Source organism: Oxyura jamaicensis, chromosome 2 (genome assembly GCF_011077185.1).
Source record: "Oxyura jamaicensis isolate SHBP4307 breed ruddy duck chromosome 2, BPBGC_Ojam_1.0, whole genome shotgun sequence".
NCBI lineage: Eukaryota > Metazoa > Chordata > Aves > Anseriformes > Anatidae > Oxyura > Oxyura jamaicensis.
Window position 1 is genome coordinate 17,319,344 of NC_048894.1, and position 23,142 is coordinate 17,342,485.

The following is a 23,142-nucleotide window of genomic DNA, read 5'->3' on the forward strand; positions in this document are numbered from 1 at the left end:
AGTGATGGGCAATTATGGAGTTGTAGCTTTGACTGGCTGTTGACTCATTCATTTTGGAGTGAGTTAGAAATACCAAGCCTTTTATTTGCTTAACTACTGGCAAGTAACTACCAATAGCATACCTTTATAACATAGAATAGAATCATAGAGTGGTTTGAGTTGGAAGGGACCTTAAGTATAATGAAACTCCAACCCCCTGCCATGGGCAGGGGGACCTCCCACCAGACCAGGGTGCCCAAAGCCCCATCCAGCCTGGCCTTGAGCACCTCCAGGGATGGGGCATCCACAGCTTCTCTGGGCAGCCTGTACCAGGGCCCCACCCCACTCTGAATGAAGAATCTGCTCCTAACATCTAATCTAAATCTCCCCCGTTTTCCTCTTTTAGTTTAAAACCATTCCCATCACTACACCCTCCCTGGCACAGAGTCCCTCCCCAGCTTTCCTGTAGGCCCCTTTAGGTACTGGCAGGCCACTGTAAGGTCTCCCCAGGGCCTTCTCTGCTCCAGGCTGAACAACCCCAGCTCCCTCAGCCTGTCTGCATAGGAGGTGCTCCAGCCCCTTGATCATCCTCATGGCCCTCCTCTGAACTCATTTTAATACATCCATGTTCTTCTTGTGCTGCGGGCCCCAGAGCTGAACACATTACGCCAGGTGGGGAGTCTCATGATATATATATGAGCTATTAACGTCTACATAAGAGTTGTTACTATAAACCTTTCACATATATAAAATTCCAAATACTTGTGTAGTTTAACAGCCAGGAAAGCATTCAAACCATCTATTCTCACAGATATTTTAACAGCGAGCCACATGCATGTTCTATTTATTGTTGTGAATGAACGAAATTTGGAGCAACTTCAGTTTTCATACGGATTTATATTTATTCTCATCTGTGGCCTTCGTGCATCAACATGTAAACATCTTTCCCAACCCCACAATTAATAGCCCCCCACTAAAACTTGTACAGCACAATTTGTATAGTTTCCTACAATAAAACACTTTAATTTTTATTTTATATTTTTAGAAAAAAAAGTAGAACTTCCCCCCCAAAAAAAGTTTCTTAAAAAAATAATTTTTGGTAGCCTGTGCTGGAAGCAGATAACTTGTGAAGTAAATTTAGGCACAGTCTGGTAAGTAGCTGCCAGAACGAGTGGAAGGAGTTCTCTCACTTGTCTCGCATGAGTACCATTTCTGTCAGTTGAATGAGGGCTTCTCTTTCAGGGGATGGTCGTAGCTTGCTGATCTCTCTTGTAGCTTCATGGCAGTAGCGCTGGGCGAGGTAGGTCGTTTGCTGCACACCATCACTCTTATGTAGGAAGACAGTTAAACGTAATGGGTAACTGATCGGCCCCCTTTTGCCTCTTCCAGGCACAGTGGGCAGTTTTAAAAGTCAGTAAGTACCCTGAACTCCTACCTATATTCTGAAGGGGAAGAGGATTCATTCTGTATCCGCTGAATCCTACATCTCCTCCTCAAAGCTTTGAAATACTAAAACTCATCCATGCTAAACTTCATTGTATTTATAAAACAACAGGGGTATTACTAAGATGTGATTCAGTAGGACTGGAAACTAATTGATCAACCCCTCCCCATCTTACCCAAAATAGAGGCATACCCCCAAAAAAATCACAAACATGCCATGCTGACTAAATATGTACTAATACTGCACAGATAATTATTCACTCTTTTCACATCGGAGTCAATTAAAACTGGAGTGCGTGCTTCAGTTGCAAGAATTAGTTGCTGCTTTCATCGCTGGATGCAGGGACTCTTCAACTGAAGGAACTGAGTTTATGCATGAGCTTTTTGTCTTTATTATGGAGATTTTATGCTATTTGAAGGGGAAAAAAAGCTATTAAATCCAGTAACCAGTAACTTCAAACACTGCCAGTAAGGCAGTTGTAGAGTACTAACTTGGTATGGCACATAGCTTGCTACTTAACGTATATTTGAAAAATGCAACCCTGCCATGTTACTTCAGAGGCAATGAATTTCATACTGGCTTCAGTGGAAACAGCACTTTGGGAATGAAGTAGTTGGTACCAGTCCTACCTGCAACACGTATTTCCGAGCGCGCTCAACATCTCCTGGTTTACTGAATCGTCTCATTATCATTGCATTCATTTCTGGAAACTAAGCACAAAGAGAGAAGGTTTTTGTACTGCTTATGAGTTGTTCTCCATGTGGCTGCTGGCTATGCTGAGGTGAAAAAGAAACTGAAGTAGAGCCTCCTTTCCCCGCCGTTGTTGTTACTACAGATACCAGTAAACACAGATCGCAGTACGCTCATCAACAACGATCTGCTTTCCCTGCACACACACCTTTGGGCCTGAAACCACAGATCTACAAACTTCTTGTTGGGGAACAAACATGCAATATCCCTCTTTGTTGTGACATTTCTCTATTAGTCAGAGGTAGTCATCTCGGAAGATAGGTTTAAAAGTTTACTGGTGACTCATACCTGGCTTTCTTTAGATTCTAGCTTTCTTCCCGTGTAATGACAAGTTAATTGCGATGTTCATATTATTCATATTTACAGTGATACAGGAGGTACATGCTTTCATGTGTTACATTTAAGCTCCAAAGAATATAAAAATACCCAAACCTGTAATGAAAAGCTATTTTTAACAGCTGTACAGATTTAAAGGGTAGTACATAAGCATTTGATAGCAATGCTAATAATAAAAATAAACCCTCATTCTTCAGCTGAACTAGTTAAAGAGTAACTTTAGAATTAGCATACAGTAGTATAATTCTAAAAATGATCAGGATTTTTTCTTTACAATGTGAATGAGCTTAAAATACTAAATGAAGAGGTCTTATATCAAGCTAAACAATTTTGTTTAAAGGTCACTCAATATTTCAATGCAAAAAATGTGTTTCAGAGGGAGGGTGGAGGACAAGAAGAAAAGAAGGCTATCACTTAAGATCCAGACAACATTAAAAACTGAAGTGTGGTTGTCAGGAAGAAAACATGGGGATTAGCAGATAAATTAAAGGGTATGTAGGATAGCAGTAATACTAATTTTGAGAGAAAAGACAGCCTATAACTAACAATTACATTTTGGACTATCTTCAAGTCCTTGGCTCAGGACTTTTTATTCTCAGATAAAAATAGATGAAACATCTTTTAGTAGCAACACAGATAAGCATTTGTTGAAGCTCCAGATTTTTTTTTAGCACTTATACTTTGTTTATATATCATTTAAGTCTGTAGTGCTGTTCTTCCAGTTCCTTGAAAATAGCAGGAAATGTTCAGCTAAGAAGTCTTATGTTTAATGAGAAAATCTTTGCAGGATGATCAAGTTACCTTTCAATGAAAGCCTGAATGGGAAGCTTCCATTTCTCTCTATCAAATACAAATGACTAAAAACATTTAAAAGTGACCTATGAAGTTCAAGATTTTAAAATAAAACTGATGGGTTTTTTGTTGCATTTCCATATTGTTATTTATCTTATCAAACTAACTAAATGATAAGGGGTGGATGCAAGTCGGAGACAACCAACCAAACCAAATACATGAATTTTTCATTAGAACAGAATTAGAACAGAATAGTTCTAATTAAAAAAATCGGAATATTCAACATTCACAAGACAATTAGTGTCACCCGATGTCTGCCAAACTCCGTTCAGTCTTTGTGCTATGTCCCCCTTTCTCCCTTCAAGTATCTATACACAGCTGCATCCTCTTTCAGTACCTGTCTCTCGCTGTTCCTTTAGACAACCCTGGCTGTTGATGACTAACAAGGCCCTGCTGCTTATCAACAAATTCTGAAATAATGCTTCGACAACAAGTTCATGAATCCCCCAGACTAGCCTGTGGGCTTAACGGTAAGAGTGATTGTGGAGGAAGGTGCTTGTCAATCTGAAAAAACATGCACGTACACCCTAAATCCAGCTGATCCTGAACGCACTGATTTTTCACATGTGCCCAGGCCATGTTCATCGCCCATGCTGTAAGACTTGGTGTGTTCAAGCTAGACCTCTGTGTGGCTGTGAGGAGCAGCGTATGGCTTGTGGTTTGGGAGAGACGTGTCCCTTTCGACTTACCTGCCGACAAGCAAACAAGACAGGGCCTGTGGCTAATCCAAGCTTGAGATCCGCCGCTGCTGGTTTGCCTAGATGGTCGGCACATGATGTAAAATCCAGCACGTCGTCTATTAGCTGGAAAAAGATAAACACACAGATTAATTTAAGGCAGTTTGTTTGTTTTGTTAAGAAAACTAAATACAGAATAATCCTTGTTAAGAGATTTATAGAAATAATAAAGACAGCTCACTTTGACTTCTAAGGTAGTTGGGAAAAGTTCAGATTCCTTTTACTTCAACAAAAGCACTACCTGAAAAGCTATGCCGACATTTTTTCCATACTGGTATGCAATCTCGTGAACTTTGGGATCAGGGCAGCCTAGAATTGAAACCTGGAAAGAAAAACAAAACAAACAGAGAGCTTTAGTTAGCATCCCCTTCTAGTCTCTGACCAGAAGTGCAACACTGCAAGCACAGGCTGCAGGAATCTGGGAAAGGATTAAAAGCTGAGTCAGGCACACATTCTTGCTTATCTCTTGGATACACACAAATAGCAAAGCTCGTTGGAAAAACAAGGCTGAACAGCAGCGCAGTATGAGAAATACATACAACTCTGGAAAGATATGAGCTTTATTAAATATTAATCAGTTGGAAATTGTAATGCAAGGATGGAGAGGGAAGGAATACAAATGCATTGCACATGCAGGTTAGTAGTCATACACAGTCCAGAGACAAGAGAAATTAAATTTATTACGTATCTAAATCAGCCAGGGGATAATAAGAGGTCAGATAACAGATAAATGGACATTACATGCCTCACAAAAGATCCACAAATTGGAAGTGATGCACCCAGTACAGGAGGGAGTTGAGATAAGGAGAATTATGTTTAAGGTGATGTTAACTGTCTAAAGCTGAATTGCTCAGGAAGAAAACTGATTAATTTTCAGACAGAGGTATCAAGGGATAATTAGTAGCAAAGAAAAGTAAGACAGTGAATGGAAAAAGCACACCAGGCTAGACAGAAGTATCACTAAACTAAACATTTTGAGCACAGATACAGGAATTGACTACTTGAGAGACAGATTTTGTTGAATAAACTCCACAAAACTAAAATAAAGGATGCTGAGTAAGATCACAGAATTAGTATCTTGCCCTAAAGTAAGGGCACTTACACTTTTGCACTTACATATTGATTATACACTTTGCAAAAGGAGGTTGGTTACATTTAAAGGCTCAGTTTTATTTCAGCCTTCAATAAAGCAATCAGGAATAGGGGACAAAAATCCATGCAAGTCTACTGCGACTAGCGGAAGGAGTGAAGGTACATTTTACTTAATGTCAGACTAAAAATACATGCTAGGAGAGCCATGCAACATAAAAATAAGTACATAAAAATCATCTTTAAAAGGAGTATGTAAGGTAGGATCACTAAAAGTACAAAAAGCAAAAAAAGCAAACAAACTGAAGGAAGGTCCAAGAGTAGTTTTGAAGGTGAATATAAAGCTGTAAATACAAACAATGTTAGATTCCGAAGGATATACCCTAACATGATGCAATTTGCATTAAGACTAGAAATTATTTCATGCATCAGTGCATTTTGTAACTAAGCACCAGAAAACTTCCTATTGTAACCTTTATCAATGGGTAACAGTTAAAACCCAGGGGTCCGGATCCCTTTGTCATTAACACCTCGCATTTCCCCATTTTAAGAGGAGAGCAGAGCAGGGAAACGATGCTACTTATGTACAGTCATATGAAATTCTGAAGGCCGTTAAAGCAGTGAACTTCAAATACAAGGTGTTTAAATAGAAGTTACTAATGACTGTCCAATTAGAACATCTTGCCCTTGTATCCTCCTTTTGAGGCTTGTCTCTTAAATAGCAGTATTTGCCCCAAAGAGCTAACAGCATCTGCTGCTGTACAATGCCCTTCTGGTTACTTCTGTAGCATCAGTAAAGATCTGCAAGGCGGGGTGACTGCACCTACCCTGTTCCAGTAAAGCCTTTACCTGTCACTACATTTAAAGGGAAGAATTAAAATGCGGAATTCAGTAGAACAGTTTTTAAATGACAGAATTGTGGTTGACGGCAAAAGGTCAGAGCGAGGACATCTTAGTAGATGGAGAGAGGAAATGCTGTGTAAAGAGAAGAGCTTTCTCATTTAACCTGAAAGGTCAGAGCTGAGCTATCCCCGCAGGGAGACAGTTTTTCCGGGGACATCGTCACTACCTATATAATTACAGTATATGAACATTTGAAAAACATAAGATGAGTTATAGAACATCTCTACATGAACAAAATTTATCATAAAAATGAATTAGTGAATCTGCAAGAAAAGACCGTCATAACTCCCTTTCAAGTTATGAACATTTCTGAGGACCAAAAAATAAAACTAATCCAGCAGATTTATACACCTATCACTCCTCAAGTGAGCAACTCTCTTACCACGACCACATCATAAACCTGCAACGTGACTGGGTCTCATCTACCAAGGAGATCCTTCAGGAACCAATTTCTGAAATTGCTCTTGTGGATTATTGCCCCCACATGGACGCTCACTGGGATGCAGGCAGGCTTGTCCCAGTCAGCCTGCCACTCTGCAGCGATGGAATGCAAACTGAAGCCATGCTGCGGTAATAGCATGCATTTACAGATAAAGAACAGGGTAACAATATAAATAAATTGTATGTGTTTAAATGATAAAGCTCACCCTCTGAGAACATCCTATAGTTCCCAAGGTATGACTGGTTGATTACAAATTTAATCTTGCAAGAATCCAGATATGTCTCTAGTAAATCCTGATGAAAAAACCCTAATACCAAGTGGAATGAATTCTTTAGAAAGGTTCTTTAAATTCAGTAAAGCAACTCAATCTGCTTAGTATTATTTCAAACACACTTTTTAAAACTAAAAGAATATATATAATAATAATCGTTTCTGATCTTTTATGTTACACAGGAACCTATAAACCAATCATGCCTCTGTGCTGATTTTTCACATCCATAAAATATCCTCCATCAGCTCTGGATACATCCTGCTCTCTTAGCATGGGAGAACACAGCAGCTGGGGTTTAAAACAGTTGCACATTTATACCACTGACTTGTAGGCTCAATAGAAAAACCCACTGTTGGGCACATATATACTTGTATACATGGTACAAGAGATGTTTGCTCTCAAACTCCCTCTCCAAAGGCTGCTGGCTATCTTGGCAGGCTCTGAAATCTTCCCTTTGCTTGCTCTCCAGCCTTTCTACCCCACGCCCTTCTCCGGAAGCAGTCCAGATCCTGCCATCTCAGCTGTGGCTCATCCTGCACTGGTTCCAGGTAGCACTGTCCTCTTTCCAGTGGAATAGAATAGTTTGGATTGAAAAAGACCTCTGAAGGTTATTTGGTCAGGTCATCTGCTCAAAGCTTACCACGCAGAACAGGCTGCTCATGGCTGTGTCCAGCTGAGTTCCGAACATCTCCAGGGATGGAGACCCCACGCTCTGTATGGGCAACATGTTTCAGTGTATGACCAACCTCACAGAGAAGTTTTTCTTACTAGTAAATTCTTTCATGTAACAACTAGTCCTTTCACTGTGCATCTCCATCTTCTCCTACGCCTTCTCATTACATAGCTGGAGACAGCAGGAGGATGCCCCCTTAGCTTTCTCTGCTTGACTAAAGCCAGCTCGTGGAACATTTTGTGCTCCTGCCACCTACCATCATGGCTGGCCCTTCACTGAACTCACTAACAAAACAAATGTCTGCCTCGTATGAGGGAACCAGTCTTGGGTACAATACTGCCAAGGAGGTCTCACGTGCTGGATAGAGGAAAACCCACAGCCCTTGAAGCATGGGCTATGCTGCTCGTGATTCTGCCCCATATGTGCTTAGCCCTCACTGCTACCTTATCCTCCAGGCTCCTCAAACCCTTTTTTGTAACTGCTCTTGGGAGGAGGGTTATAAAGCCTCCCTGAGAGAGGAAGATATCTACCCAGCAGCAGCCTGCTCACACAGCAGACAACCCTCTTGTCCAGAGTTTGTATTTTCATACATTTTACCTGTTCTCAAGTAATTCATATTTTATTTAATTTGGATATTGTCGTAACATGTTAGGCAGGTGCTTGTTTATGAAGAACTGTACTTTTACAGAAGTGAAGGTTACCTGCCTGAGTATCTGTAATCCTTTTATGGGAATCTTTTCCATAGTAAACAGATTATGAAGAAGAAACACCGCCAGAGGAACTACTAAATTATATAAGAAGCAAGGAAAGCTATTGCCTGACCCTCTGATGCCACTGACACTTTTAGGCTACATCTGTCATTGGACTTCATTGTAGTCTGCATGCCTAGTTTGAGGGTGGGGCAGAGATCAATTTTTGTTGGTGTGTTCCCGCTTCTAATATTTCAGATGTCACAGCAGTTCCATACCCTGGCATGTTTTTTTCAGATGGAGCTCTGTGCACACATGAAACCATGAACTCGTTAAGCTCACAGGTAGATCCAGAGCCACAGGCGCTTCTTTTTCTTCAGTCCCTAAGGCAGAACCTTCCACATCCAGCCTTGCCGTACTCACGGAGGCTGCGTGCTCTCTCCCTATCAGGGAAATCAAGAATTTCTAATGTGACTTTATACAGATCTCAAAACAAGCAAGATTAATCCCTCTTCTGAGATTGTGTTATGCAAAATATAAATAGCTTCACTGGGGTTAGGAATTCACTTTACAGTAAGATTAAAAAAAGACAGAAAGAGAACCTGCTAAGCTTATTTTGCTCTCTCCGGCATGACTGATGACAGACAGAAATTCCAATTCAGCTTTATTGTTCCTTAAGTCTTGAACCAAAGTCACCTGTAATGGTTCTCTGAAAAGGGCCTTTCATAAATAAGTAACTAAAGCTTCAGTGACCCCCTGGGCCATCTGCCACCATCTACTTTTGCAATGTATTACTTTCACTGCAACTTTGGTGACATTCCCCATTTAAAACTATTCTAGAAATAAACTGTGGTCTGGGATGACTAATATCTTCAAGAGACTGTTCTGTCCATTAAAGAAAAATAATTACTACCTTAATGGACTTTTGATTCAAATGCAGTCATGCTTTGGAGATACAGAAAATATTGAATGCAGTGAATATACATGCTAGTGCTGATACACTAGCTATTGTCTTGTTCAGACATTTTATGAGGAATACTCCACTCCCCCTTCTCAGTGTAGAGTTCTAAGATGCCTCCTGATCTAGTTTCACATCTTTATTTCGGTGAACACTTGTATCTCATTTAGGCACCGAAAACAATGTCTTCTCCAGTCATTAACAGGAACTGAACTGTACCTAACGGCATGCCAGCCTGGTTATAACTGATGTTCTGAAAACCAAAAATCTCTTTCCTTAGCTTTGTCCCTGAAAATCTGATGTGAATACTCTTCACTCCCCCACTCAGTTTCCCTTCAGGCAAGAACTGATGATCCTACCGATCATCTTCACTACTGACAACAGAATTCCCTTCTGATTTCATCCTTCTCAAGGAGTCAAAAACATCTAAGTGGGGGAAAAGGGAAAACAAATGAAAAACCCAAACCACAAAAACAAACGTTTCACTGCTAACAGTATCACTAGAGTTCCCCAATCCACGAAACTGAAGGAGACACATCATTGATGCTGTGGGCAGTAAGCATGGTTTTGCCTTAAAGACAGCCCTCTCCTTTGCTTTAATTTCTAACACAAATTCTACTGCATATGAAATTCCAGTAATTCAGCACTGGAACGACTCAGGACAACTACTTGAAGAACAGCAGCCAAACACACATCCTTCCCGTTCACTAGCATCACAGCTACAATGTGGAGGTAAGTGCTTAAATCCTTAACTCTTCTGTGAGTTATGAAAAGGAAAAAAAAAAAAAAACGCAAAAAAAAACAACAAAACTTTAAAAACGTACTACTCCTTACTACTCCAATTGCCCCCGAATACAAAAGAAGAATTGCAAAGGGAAACTCTTGCCTGGGCCATACTGCCATTAATATGAGAAATCCAGAATATTTAAGTTCTCTCCTCCAGCTGGAAGAATGTATATAATGACAGATAGAGATGTTACGTTTAAAAGGTAGCATCCCGACAGTTTGTCTTTCACTCTGATATAAGCAACGCACAGTTGTTGTCTGTTGATTAAAACTACCAGTTCTCTGAGAACAAAGGCTGAAGATGGGCACTAGCATATGTTTTTAATCTAATTCCCTTAGAATTCCCTCTCGCTATGGCATTCACCACCTATAACTCCTTCAGGAAGAGGGAAAAGAAAAATTAAATATTACAACTTCGGGGATAAGACTGTTGTCCACCTTCTCCATTTTCTGCACTATGACTAAACAAGTTTTTTGAATAAGGACATTGTCTTGAATGAGATCTTTCTATAATGAACTAACAGAACTGAATGACAGGTAGGGTTAGATATAGCAAGATCTTAAAAAAAGCACACAACAGACAAATCAAGAAGTACACACTTCTGTTGTTTGAGAATGTAATGCAGAGTATATGCAAGCAGTCTTTTCCTCCTACTGTTAAAATTTAATGGCTCATTCTACACCAGTGAGTGGGACCAGATGTCAAAGATGTTTTAAAATCAAATTATAGGCTTGAGAATTCTCAACTGACGTTAAAAACCACTGTCTCAAACTTGCAGAATTTCATGAATTTGAGGTTGCCGCTGTGAACCTTGTTCTGATGCAAGTGAGGAGAAGCAATAAATCTCTGTATGAATATAAAACAGGAAAAAATGAAAACCAATATTGGAGGCTACACAGCTGAATTGAGATAAAATTCACAATCTCAAACCCATTCTGGCAGAACACCATTTAAAGGGTTTACTTTGGAGGGTCTCCAGAGAAAGCAGAAATAATTAGGAGTTTAGCTGTGAAGCTTACAGTATGGTATGTTAACGTTAGAAGAGACAGACGTACATACTGCTTTACAACTGTTTGCTATAAGACTCGCAGTCTTCTTAAAAGTCTTCTCGAGGTAGTGAGCAAATCTCTCGTTCTCATTTTCCTTGGAACCCAGCTGGAGGAATTCACCTAAAAATTTGCACAGATAGGAGTTTTTATTTGTGGGTCTACTGCTTAGGCAAACAAGTCTGAAGATAAAAATAGAAAAAGACCTTACCACGCACCAGATCTTCAATCACCTGAGTTAGAACAGAGATGATAGTAGTGTTTCCAATCCGTGCTAATGCTAGGGAAGCAGCTGACAGGATGAAATCACCAGCTAGAACAGCCTAACAACAAAAAAGAAAAATATATCTTTTAAGTCTTTTCCTGTAAGTGTTAGTAAAGACAATACCATTTCCTTTATTAGGCAGGTCTACTCACATCACATCATTTTCCTACATAAAGTATAAATTCCTCACTGTAATAGAGAGAAAACAGAAGATGGTTGAATATTAAAATTGGAACCATTTCTGAATCCCTATCTTATAGTGCTGTTTAGACTTTTCCATTATAAGCAGTGTCCTCCCTCTATGCAATATCGGAATCTGTTTGCCTGTGAACTTTAAAACATTGCCTCTCTATTTGACTGTTATGTCACGTCACCTCTAAATTGCCTCAGTAAGTTATGATGTACCAGCAATTTACTTGTTTCCTTGCATTTGCTCATTAAGACTTTCCTAATAATACTCTGTAAATAAATGCCTCTCTCAAAAAATCCTCATGCTGAATTAAAACCTTTTTGCATTTATTACTGAAACAGGCTATCCTACTGCGTTCTGGATAAGGTACAAGTGCAAAGTATTCCAGCAGCACCACAATGCTGAAAGCATTAAAAATCACTCTGCACCCATACCTTCTCTAATGCTTCCAAAGTTCAGTAAGAAGACATCCATTTGTTTTACCTACAATCCACAGGCACTGCTTCACACTTTTTCTGGAATATCCCAAGACTATGCCTAAGCATAGCAAAACTGTACCCCAGCAGAGTAACATGACAACCCTAGCTAGGTATTTCTGCTTTTCCAGAACTCAAAGGCAAGCCTTGCACGTGATGACAAACTCACCTTCCTCTCTCCCCAGATTTGATTGACTGTCATTTTGCCTCTGCGAGAATTTGCATCATCGATAACATCATCATGTACTAGGCTAGCTGTGTGGATCATCTCTGCAATTATGGCCACAGAGCGTTGGCTTGCTTGCACCTCCCTAAAATAATAATAATAAAAAAAACAACAACAAGAACTGTCATTTAATTAAATACATTTTAAGTGCTGCAGTACACTAGAAGAAATCTCTGTGAAAACCAAACAGTGTTTCGCTGAAAACAGCTGTTGCAGCTTTTCCATGGTCTGAACCCCATCTTTCAAACCTGAAATTAGCAAGACGAGAGAAAAGTAAGATCATGTTAGTACAGTGAGCACCATGGGACATTTCCATCCTTATTAGGCCTATTTCTGCCTTGCTGCATTATTAGCACTGTGAAACCGCTGTTACTGACTCTAATCCCTCTAAATCCAGACTGCAATAAATAGCACAGCATTAAGGATGCTTCATTCCAAGCAGAGAGAAATCCGGAAAAGGGCACGGAAAAGAACGACAAGCGGTTTTGTAGGAGTTTCAAGTTTTCCTTATCTCTGTGCTGCTCTACCTCTAAGATGCAGCATCACAAACTCCCCAAACCTTGCTAACACTACTAACCAGCAAGCTGGGGAGATCAGCAAAGAAAACCTGTATTCAACATTTGAAAACATAACTCATGGACCTTATCCTTTATCTGATTATCTTAAGACTTCAGAGGTTCTTCAAAAGCCCAAGGAATTAGCTAGAATTACCCTGCAATCACTTTAGGGCTGTAAACACTAACTACCTAACACTTAATGAAATTCAGCCTTTGGGAAAATCTAACACTGATGATTCACCCCTCACTAGTTCACACCTACTTTGTTTTTTAAACTAGACAAAAAAAAGGTAAGGGAAGAACATAAAACCAGTTATCTAGGAATCCAGGCTGGCAAAATGAACACAAAAAAAGCCGTCCTGGATCAGAAAAAAAAAAAAAGACCATCTACCTTAGTATTCAATTGCAACTGCCTCATTCTAGTATCTATCTTTTTCTACCTGTTTTCATCAAGAGTTGCATGCAGGATCCCAGAAATGTCTATCCCAGTCAGCCCTGCCTTATAGCTGTAACCAACCCACACTGATGAGAAAAAAATAAAATTAAAAAAAAATAAAATAAGATTACTTTTGACACATAGATACCTTACTTCTGGTATACAGGTAACACAGCAAATCATGCTATTTTCCATCAGAGAGGAAAAAGAACCGAGAAAAAAGAACTCAGAGAAAGCAGAAGATAATCATTTCAGCTCAGCCGAATGAAATTTAAAATCTTGCATTGCCTGGTCTATTAAAATCTAGTGATTAATCACAAAATGAAAGAACATCTTGCAGTCTGCTGACATAACACAGTGTTCTGACACCTACCTCTATGCAGAAGTATGCATTGCTGTCAGTGGGAGTTCTACATCCTGAACAATAACAGGATGTGTGGCTCACAGGCTGTGAAAATGTGGCTTTTGAAATACACAAGAATAAGAGCTGGAAACCTTCATGGCTGTTTGAAGGTAAGTTTTACTGTGGACTAGTAATTTAGTCAAATGCTAGTTCAGTGTAAGTAGTTTTCAAAAAAAACAACCTGTTGTTACTAAGTAGGAGAACTTACCTTCAAACAACTGTAAAGGTCTCCAGCCTCTTTCATGCACTGGCCTCCTTTTGGGGACTCCCTTTTTCATTAATTATGTCAGCAGACTGGACTTCCTGCTGGGAAGTAGCAGTAAATGGCAACACTCACAGACACACCAAAATTGTTCAGTAGTATGAAGGCAGCACAAGGACAGACTTCTCAAAAGCAGGTTTTGAAAAGTTCTGTTTTACAGTGCAGTTCATCTGTGACAATGACCAAAAATGGCATAGGAGAGCTCATGGTTAATGTGTCTGGCTGCTGGGATGTTATATCAAACGGGATAATTTAACCTGAACATTTTTTTAAAGTTACTATTTCTGGAAAGTCTCCAGCAAAGTTCTTCCCACCTCTGGCAAGAAAGTTTGCAAGAGTTTTCTACAAACATCTTGTCAGAAAAATTCTGAATCGGAGCATGCCTATTTTAAGGAAAACACACAAGAAACAGGATCCTTTTCATTCCCTGCCATTTTTCATTCTCCTTCGCCTGAAAAAGAAGAGCAAAAAGTAGCAGCAGTAACTCATGTCAATAGATAACTGTATCACCACAAGTTCATTAAGGGAAATTATGCCATTTTTAGGTCATTCTCAGAGTAAAGGACCCCCTGCTTGACTGAATAAGCTTTTATAGACATAGGGTATCCTGGGGTCTTTTCTGTAACAAAACTTGTTTCACATGCACTGAACAAGACCGAGGCTGATCTTACAGGTGAACCAACCAACCCGCCCAACCTTCTCCCTCCAAAAGAACACAAAACAATATTTACAGACACAACCAAGAGCTTTGCAATGAGCTTGCCAGTAAGTAAGTGTTGCCAGTTAAAAGACAGGAAACCTGCAAAACAACTTGCAAAATTTCTGTGGCATGACCACACTCCTCAAAGTGCATTCTTGGTGTTAAGTCCACGTGGCTGAAAGGAATGAACAGTTCAGAAACATGGTCTGCGACACAGAAGGGCACTGCAAACTATGGGAAGCATAGAGAAGTGATGTATTAACCAGGAGCAAATTGCAGAACAGCTGAAATACAACGTACAGTACAGGCATCTGCCAACTGTGGTTTGGAGGAGGGAAATAAAAGAGGGCTAAGGTTGCTGGCAGGTTGTCAAAGATTAGGAAATATTATTCTCTCTAGTCTAGCTAGGTCATTATATTTAAGTATTTATCTCACCATTCTGATGACTTATTTCCCTTCTTTTCTCCCTAAATCTTTTGTGCTCACTATTTTCTCTATTGAGATGTCTCTGTACTTCTTTGACCTTCTCTTTGTTTGTCTCTCCTTTTGGTTGCAGAAATAGACATAAAAACTCCTATTTACAAACACCTCTGGAGAATACACCCCAAACAGAAATAGAGATCCAGTCAGGCTAATTCTGTGAAATTCTGCACACAGGCGTTGTGTGAAGACATGGCAGAGGATGTGTGAAATTGAGGGCTTGCACAATCTCTTTACAACAATTTTCGCTCTCACACAAAGATAAATTGCTAAATTGTTAAACAAAACACATTGCACAAGGGGCATAAGGACTCAGGCAGGGATGGACTTTTGGCTCTTGGATCTTCAAGGGGGAAAAAAAAGTCATACAAGCATAGAACAATTTGAATGCTTTGGACACTTTTTCATAATATTTTGGATTCCTTATGGCCTTATACAACTGTCATTCTCCTTATAATGAATACAACTAAGTGACCTTACTCTACAAAGACAGCTGACCTGCTAGGGACATTCTAAGTGGCTACCTTTATCAAACCTAAACACAAGAGATCAAGCCACCCAATCTGGAAGCAGTGCTACTTGGGTATCCCCCTCCATTCTCTTAAGAAGTCTCAGCGATTCTTATCTTCTCAAGGGGATCTGGGAGAAGTCTGCAGCCTGTCTCAAAAGATCAGGACCAATACCCTTACAAAGTTATGTCCCGTTATTTAACAACCAAACAAGGAAGAATATTACCTTTCCTGCAAGAATTGCATCAAAAGGAAAACAAAACAAAAACAAAATGAAACAAACAAAATCACACAGAGAAACAGACAGAAGAACATGCAAAAGCATGCTGGACCCAGCAAATTCTATGACAGTTGAGAAGGGCGGTATGATGAGGCAGAAATTCAACAGCAGTAACACAAGCCCCAGAGGCAGAATTAAAAAAATAAAATAAAAATGCTAGGGATGAGCAACACAGGAAATTGCTCACCCCACAAGTCTACAGATGTTCTGGCCAGTGTATTTGATTACATCTGTGGGAACCAAAGTAAAACAAGTCTGAGAGAAGAATCAATATAAACTGAGCAAAAGAATGATAAAATGCTTTAAGGGAATCGACAAGTTCAAAGAGGAGAAACATCTCAAAAAAACACCCCACAATAATAATAAAAACAATTGGGAGAGGCAGAATGGGAAGGGTTGTTTTCTTCCCCCCTCAGGTCTACAGCAGAGTAGTAGAGTGACAAATACGCAGTGTTTTCTTCTCTACATGTACATTTTCCCTCATGAAAAGAACAATTTGTCACCTGGAAACAACAATTCTGTAAGAAGCAACAATAACGAGACTACCATCAGTGCGAACTGGAAGTATACGTGTATATAAAGCAGGCGTTAACACACAGCCTGCTTCAAGAAACTTGAAAGCAAAGAGGAAAAAAAAATACATATGAAACTTCATCAATACTCAGTAAGCAGGTACACAAAATATGATAGTATATTCTTTGGCATGGTCTACCCAATCCTAAAAAGGCACTGGTCATCACGCACAAACTAAAAGCAGTATATTAAAGGCTTGCATAAACATACATTAATTTCATTAACTATTACTTTGAGAAAAGTGTCATGAAGCAAAAAGGAAGGTAAATACCCTGGGATTTCATTATCTTCTTTTGTTAAAACATCTCTGTTCTCCCTACTCAGAACTTCATTCTAAAAAAACCCATGTCAGATGATGACTCAGTCTGTCCTTGTACAAGGAACATTGAAATTAATGAGGAGACTTTCAAACATCAAGCATAGTTTGGAGGTGCTGATGAAAACTGCAACAGATGTACAAAAGCTGTCAAATGACATGGGTATCTGTAAATTGGAGTGTTCGTGCTGAGGGTTGGCTATTTGCCTTAGTTCTATGTAGCTCTCTAACTCAGAGATCACACTTCCTCACCAGCATGGGTCAGGTCTCAAAACTGGTCCGGCTGTTTCAATTCAGCGTAATGCATGGACAATAATACAGCCATGAGCACATACAGGTCAAAAGGCAGCAAGTACACTGAGCAAATAAAGGCAAATTCAGTTCTTTCTATGGTTCCTTCTTCCCTTTGATTCACTGCTCACATCTGATGTTCTATGATTCTTTACATCAATTCTGGACTTCTTGGTATTGCATGTACACTTATGTAATTTCATTCATAAGCATCTCATGCTAAACATTAGAATGAGATAAAACCGTATTTTTCATTATTCTGACTAGAAGGATCTTCTAAAACCTCACTGTTCCGTTGCTAAAAGTCTCCTAAATTTCTACCCTGAATTTATATTTACTCTCTTTTCAGCATTGTACACTGTCTTTGTGGTTCTTTTACCCTGATGGGCAGCTAAACTCCACCACAACCACTTTCTCACTCCCCCTCCCCAAAGAAAAAGGGGGAGAAAATACAAGGAGAAAATACTCCTCTCCACGGGCTGCAGCTCTGGCCCGGGGCCTGCTCCTGCGGGGGCTCTCCATGGGCCGCAGCCTCCTCCAGGCCACATCCACCTGCTCCACCGGGGGCTCCTCCACGGGCTGCAGCGTGGAGATCTGCTCCATGTGGGACCCATGGGCTGCAGGGGGACAGCCTGCTCCACCAGGGGCCTCTCCACAGGCCGCAGGGGAACTGCTGCTGCGTGCCTGGAGCACCTCCTGCTGCACTCACCTTGGGGGCTGTGGGGCTGGTTCTGCACAGCAGATTTCCCCTTCTTTTTCTCCCAGAGGCCCAACCAGTGTCACTCCCTGGCTCGGCTCTGGCCAGCAGCGGGTCCCTTTTGGAGCCGGCTGGAGGTGGCTGTGACCTGACATGGGGCAGCTGCTGACCACCCCTGCAACCCCTGCTACTGAACCCTTGCCACATAAACCCAAGGCAGTCTTAAATAGCTCCCTCTCTCTTCCATTCCCGATATGTTTGTGGATCACAAGCCATTCATTCTCCCTGATTATCCTTGCAGTCTATTCCTGAAGCTAGCTGCAGTTATCTTTTTTTGAGCACTAGAATCATGGATACTGATGATTTCACAAAGCGCAATACAATGGTATTGGTACTTCCTTAGCTGAACCAGATATTCTATGATTGATGCATGATACATGCAAGGATCACTTTAAAGTTTTTCACAGAGAAGATGGCTGTAAATCTCATTGGGGTTATGCCCTACTGGGGCAGTAATGAGTCTCCAAGCTCAAGCAAAAAATGTTGTGTTATTGCTCTACCTTTTATTCCACCACAGATGGCCAGTCATCAAGAATGATTTTGTCACTGGAAAGTGCCATCACCACACTCATCCCAAGATCACTCATAAAAATATTAAGCCAACCAGTGCTGTGACAAAGGACATCCCTAAGGACTTTCACAAATACTGTTCCTTTGGCTACCTCTAACACAATCACAAAGAGTGGTACTGTGTGGGTAACTGAATTAAGCCGGAGTAAAGTTCATTAATTCTTGACAATGTTCTCCTAGAACAAGATGAACTGGCACACACAGGACAAGACACTGCCAACTAGGTCCTTCTTTCTCCTTAGAAATTATATTCACATAGAAAGGGAAAAAATAAGATGTTGCTGGCATATAGGGCTTTGTGCCACATCAAGCCACAAAATATACACTGTGCCCTGAGGTACAGAAATAAAGTTCAGAAAGGCACTAAGGAAAAAATGGTGCAATGGCTGGGAAATCCCTTAAGACTGATACATTAACTAATAAAGAAGTCTAGAAAGACTTTTGGCAAGGGACCAAAAATTTCATATTTGAAATTCTATATGAGGGAAGACTGGAAACATAATTGGAATGTGGAGAGCACTCCAGCCAACATCTTTCTTCAAAACGCAAACGTAAGTGATAGGAACATGTGGAAAGAAGCATTTGCAATCAGCCAGAGCAAGGGGTGATAGAGAATACTGGGGCAATATGATGTTCTGCTCTATTAAAACTGCCTTCAAGAGACAAGTATCTTCAAGGACACGAGGACTACAGCACCTCTAAGCTTCGAATCTTACACGAAAGCATAGAAATTTGCTGCTAAAGGTGGGGGAAACCTCGGAATGTCTCACAGCTTTGAATATAATTATACCACCTTCATGGCTTTTCTGTGTAATTACAAAAACATTATGGAAGTCTATTCTTGAAGCAAAGTTCTTACCTGTTCAAAGAATGTAATAGCTACAGGAATGGTTACAACTGAAAAATAGTTTTAGTTAAGTTTATATAGTTCCCAGGATTATTACAAGTTCTAATAAAGCATTTATGTAAGAAGCTAGAGTTGGCTAAACCCCAAATTCCACAGTTTGGCAACATTATTTATTCATCACCAGTTCCAGCTGCAGTACAGCCAACAATTTTACACATGAAATTTACACATTTTACACTACTGGTAATGAAACCTGTAGTTCTTTTTGCACTGCTAAGTACAAAAATGCAGCTTCAAAATGGAATTTAAATTTGGGTTTTACCAAGGATCTTTTTATTGCCATAAGGTTACTAGATATATTTGTGGGGAACACATGAATGACAAACTTCTAGTGTGATACATGTCCATATACCTAAAAGCAACAGACTCACCTGGAATTACTATGGTGAATGTTGCAAGCTCTTGCCATTAGCACCACAATCATTGGTCGAAAGGCCTTTCCTTTCCCATCAAAGTAATATTCACACATTTCCCTAAGTTCTGCTGTAGATACAAGTAATTCCTATAAAAAGGAAAAGAATATATCAGAATAAAAGTGAGAAAGCCAACCTGTTAGTGTAAGCAGTATGCATGTGTAAGGTTATTGCCAGTATTCATTCCACTAACGTAGGCTGAAGTTGTTTTTTAAATTATTTTTCATTGTAATCTGAAACACAATTGATGTATTCCAGCAGTGTACATCAGGATAAAACAAAAATTATGTTCTAGTTCTACAGGATATGTAGAAATGCTCTTTTTATCTTCACTTAGGATTCAGACAGCAATTCGTAAGCATGAAGAATATTCCTTCAATAACTATCTTCCAAACCAAGGGTTGCAATTATAGTCAAAATCATTACAACATCCCAGGATAGGCACTAAAATCCCTTACCTTTTTAATATCTTCATAGAGATTCTTCAAGTCTTTTCTACCAAGTTGAAAAGGGTCTTGGTATTTTTCATCACTAACTGTCTTACTGCAGCTGCACATTTGGGATGTACTTGTATGATGAAACCTGGTGTGTATTTTTCAAAAGAGTAACATTAATAAAGCAAACTTTCCATGATTCCCCAGAGAAAAACGTTGCAAAGCACATCCTCCTCCTCCTTTCCCCTCATATAAAATTTAGCCAAAAAATAAACACACGACATAAAAATACTGATTTTAGCCAGCTAATGAGGAACAAGAACTGCAAAACTACATATTGATGAACATAGATTTTAAGGAGCAAAGCACAGCACTTAGAAAACATAAGAACCAAACCCCACACTCAGTCTTCCACTTATCTGATTACAGAAGTCTTTTGGGAAAAAAACAACAAAACAAAACAAAAAAAAAACCTATGCTGCTTTCAAGGTATTCCTTTTGAATACACCATTGTCAATATAGTAGTATACTTCTTTAGATGAAGCCTTCATCTTCCAGCAACACTTTTTTTTTGTTTTCTTCCTTCTCCTGGGCCCTCCTAGAAAAATATTTCTGGCTTGTATTTGAAAATTCCCCTTTACACACCCAGCTATATTAGATGGCCCTATCTAAATTATAAATTAAAATCAATACTTCCAGGAAATATCACAATTCCATGAAAGGTCAGCAATAAAAGGTCAAAGTTCTACCTGCATGAATGAAGGTGCATTAGGCTTAGGCCTAATTAATTAAATTATTTATTTTTACATATTTCCTGGAGTTGAAGTTTATACCTCTTAATATGTCTCCTTTTTCAAAATGAGCTTTATGGGTTCCCCTACAGTGCTCTTGCTTTGCCCGCTGCTCTCCAAAATGGAGGACTTCGGTTCCAGCTCCATACTGTAACAGTGGTCTACAATGAATTATCCAATGACAGACTATAGCAAATAACCTTATTTTCAGTCTAAGCTTACAGCTCACATCTGTTACTACACACTTCACCCAGTAATTGTGTCTTTACCCATCACACAACAGCAATCTCCAACTTACCGCCAAAATATATTACATATTTTTGGAAATAACGATACTGAGCTTCTTTGAGGAAAGTGACACATCTGCATAAAGAAAAATGAGGGTTAATTTAAAATACAGATTTTTAAACTGATGAAAAACTTGATTACAAAACTATAAGTCTTCATCAACATTGCTCCACTTCTCCCTTTTAACAACTCAGCAGCAAAGGCAGTCTCACAATCTCCTGTATCACGTGAGGCGTAACTGCCAATGTGTACGTTAACTTCTGACTTAAACCAATTCTTCTGTTCTGGCACGGTGAACTTCAACCCTTTTCAGGAACAGTCAGGAAAGCCTATCATTTCACTTCCAAGGAACAGCTCTAACGAAATCTTGCTTTTGCACTCATGGAAGATGGTTTTCAAACATTTCCTGCCTTGCAGATAAATCCAGATAGCACCAGTCACAGAGCAAAGGGCAAGAGTTTCTGTAAACTACTACACTAACAGAAGAACGTATCCTTTTTTCTTCCCCTGCAGCAATTATAATTTGGCTCACACTCGTAATTTACACCTGCATATCTTCTTCCCTGCTAGATGTCAAGAGCTTAACCTCCAAAGCCAGCAAGCTCTCCAAAGGTCTTTCCCCAGAGATGGAAACCAGGACCCTGGTAAAAGGCTTGGTCCCAGGTACACGATTACAGCAGGGACAAGGTGAGAAAAGAAACACTTCTGTTTTTTTTATGCTCGTAGCAACACTGCCAAGACTTGCCCAGCCCTGCTGCTTTGTGTGCACACTGACTCAGGGGCCCGTAAGGCTGACCCACCCTGAAATCGTTGCAATCTACACATTCACTGAACCGCCTCTCCTAAAGCCTGCACAGAGACACGTGGAAAGACCTGGAGGTGGAGAAGGGTGCCCTCGGCATGCTCCTCACCCCTCCGTGTCTCCTCTTACATGGCCTGAACTCTGCTTGTGCACAGGGAGAGAAACAAGAGTACCACACACACAGCCCAGGGCACCCTTCTGTCCTCCCTGTGTATGGGAGGAAAAAAGCCAGGCAAGTAGAGCAGGAAGGAAGGAAGCGGATGAGGAGGGAAGGAAGGAGCCCTAATTTATCAAGGACTTGCAATTCAGTGGTGTACGACTCCAGTGTCCCAAAAGGGAAGCGTATCAGTCCCATGGCTGAGACCTTTACAAGTCTGCTCTCCCGCACCTCCCATTTTCTGTCAAAAAACAGCCGAGTTTTTCCTTTTTGGAGGGCACAGCCGGACTCTCCCCGTTACCACACTGCCTAAGGCTGCCAGGGCCCGGCCAGCCATGAGGTTGGGTGCAATGCAGCAGGGAGGCTCAGAAGGGGAGCGTGGCCTTGGGGTAAGGCACTGAAGGAGCCAGCCCCGACCACAACCCACGCCGCTAATTACACCCCCTAGCAACGTGAATCGCCTTCTGGGCTCCCACTTAGAGAAGCACCCGAGATGTCCCTCACCACAGCAGCACCCCCGCCTACAATGACCCTAAAGCCCTCACTTAACCTTGCACCCGCAGCCCCCCATCCCCACGGGAACCCACCGGGGACCGCTCCGAGCCTCCCCCCATCCTCCTGCCGCCCAGCCCCACCTCAGCCCTCCCGCCCTGTTCGTCCCCGCAGCCCCCGCTGCCCTCCGCCCCATTCATTGCCGGTGACCTCCAGGCGCCCCCCCGGCACTCACCGCCCCGCCGAGGGTCGGCGGCGGGGGCCGGGAGCCGGGTCCCGGCACGGAGCCGAGCGGTGGCGGCGGCGGCGGCGCCCGGCGGGCGGAGGCTCCGCACCTCCACCGCCACCACCACCACCCCCAGCGCAAGGCCATGGCGTCCCCCAGCCCCGCCGCACCGGCGCCGCCTTCCCAGCCCCGCCGCGACCCGGAGGCGGAAGCCCCGCTCCGCCACCACCCTCCGGCAGGGCGGCACGGAGGACAGACAGACAGGCAGACAAACGGACGGACAGACGGGGCAGCCCCCAGCCCCCTCGTCTCGCCCCCACGCGTGGCGGGGGTGCGGCGCCATCTTAGGCGCCTCACGTTCCCTTCCCCCTGTGGAAGGGCACTT

At 41.2% G+C, this 23,142-nt stretch overlaps 1 protein-coding gene across 3 annotated transcripts; it reads right to left on the reverse strand.

Moving 5' to 3' along the window:
• Nucleotides 1-856: 856 nt before the first annotated feature.
• On the reverse strand, nt 857-22,907 carry PDSS1 (decaprenyl diphosphate synthase subunit 1). Of its 3 annotated transcripts, XM_035319299.1 has the most exons (11): nt 22,767-22,907; nt 21,091-21,155; nt 20,026-20,149; nt 19,526-19,656; nt 12,057-12,198; nt 11,168-11,279; nt 10,970-11,079; nt 4,340-4,420; nt 4,051-4,164; nt 2,053-2,133; nt 857-1,306 (listed from the first exon to the last, which is right to left on the reverse strand). In XM_035319299.1, the coding sequence occupies exons 1-11, from the start codon at nt 22,902-22,904 to the stop codon at nt 1,166-1,168; spliced, it is 1,239 nt and encodes a 412-aa protein (XP_035175190.1). In that variant the 5' UTR covers nt 22,905-22,907; the 3' UTR covers nt 857-1,165. The 3 variants fall into 3 exon arrangements, with proteins under 3 accessions (XP_035175190.1, XP_035175191.1, XP_035175192.1); XM_035319300.1 differs by lacking the exons at nt 20,026-20,149; nt 21,091-21,155; nt 22,767-22,907 and adding an exon at nt 13,718-13,812 and having other exon boundaries at nt 19,526-19,657; XM_035319301.1 differs by lacking the exons at nt 20,026-20,149; nt 21,091-21,155; nt 22,767-22,907 and adding an exon at nt 13,718-13,815.
• Nucleotides 22,908-23,142: the final 235 nt, after the last annotated feature.

Coding starts and splice junctions, on each gene's coding strand:
- PDSS1 (XM_035319299.1), bottom strand. CDS start 22,904: ATGGCCTTGCGCTGGGGGTGGTGGTGGTGGCGGTGGAGGTGCGGAGCC. Junction 21,156..22,766: donor CGCCGACCCTCGGCGGGGCG/GTGAGTGCCGGG, acceptor TTCTTTATGCAG/ATGTGTCACTTTCCTCAAAG. Junction 11,080..11,167: donor GATTGAAGATCTGGTGCGTG/GTAAGGTCTTTT, acceptor GCAAATTTTTAG/GTGAATTCCTCCAGCTGGGT.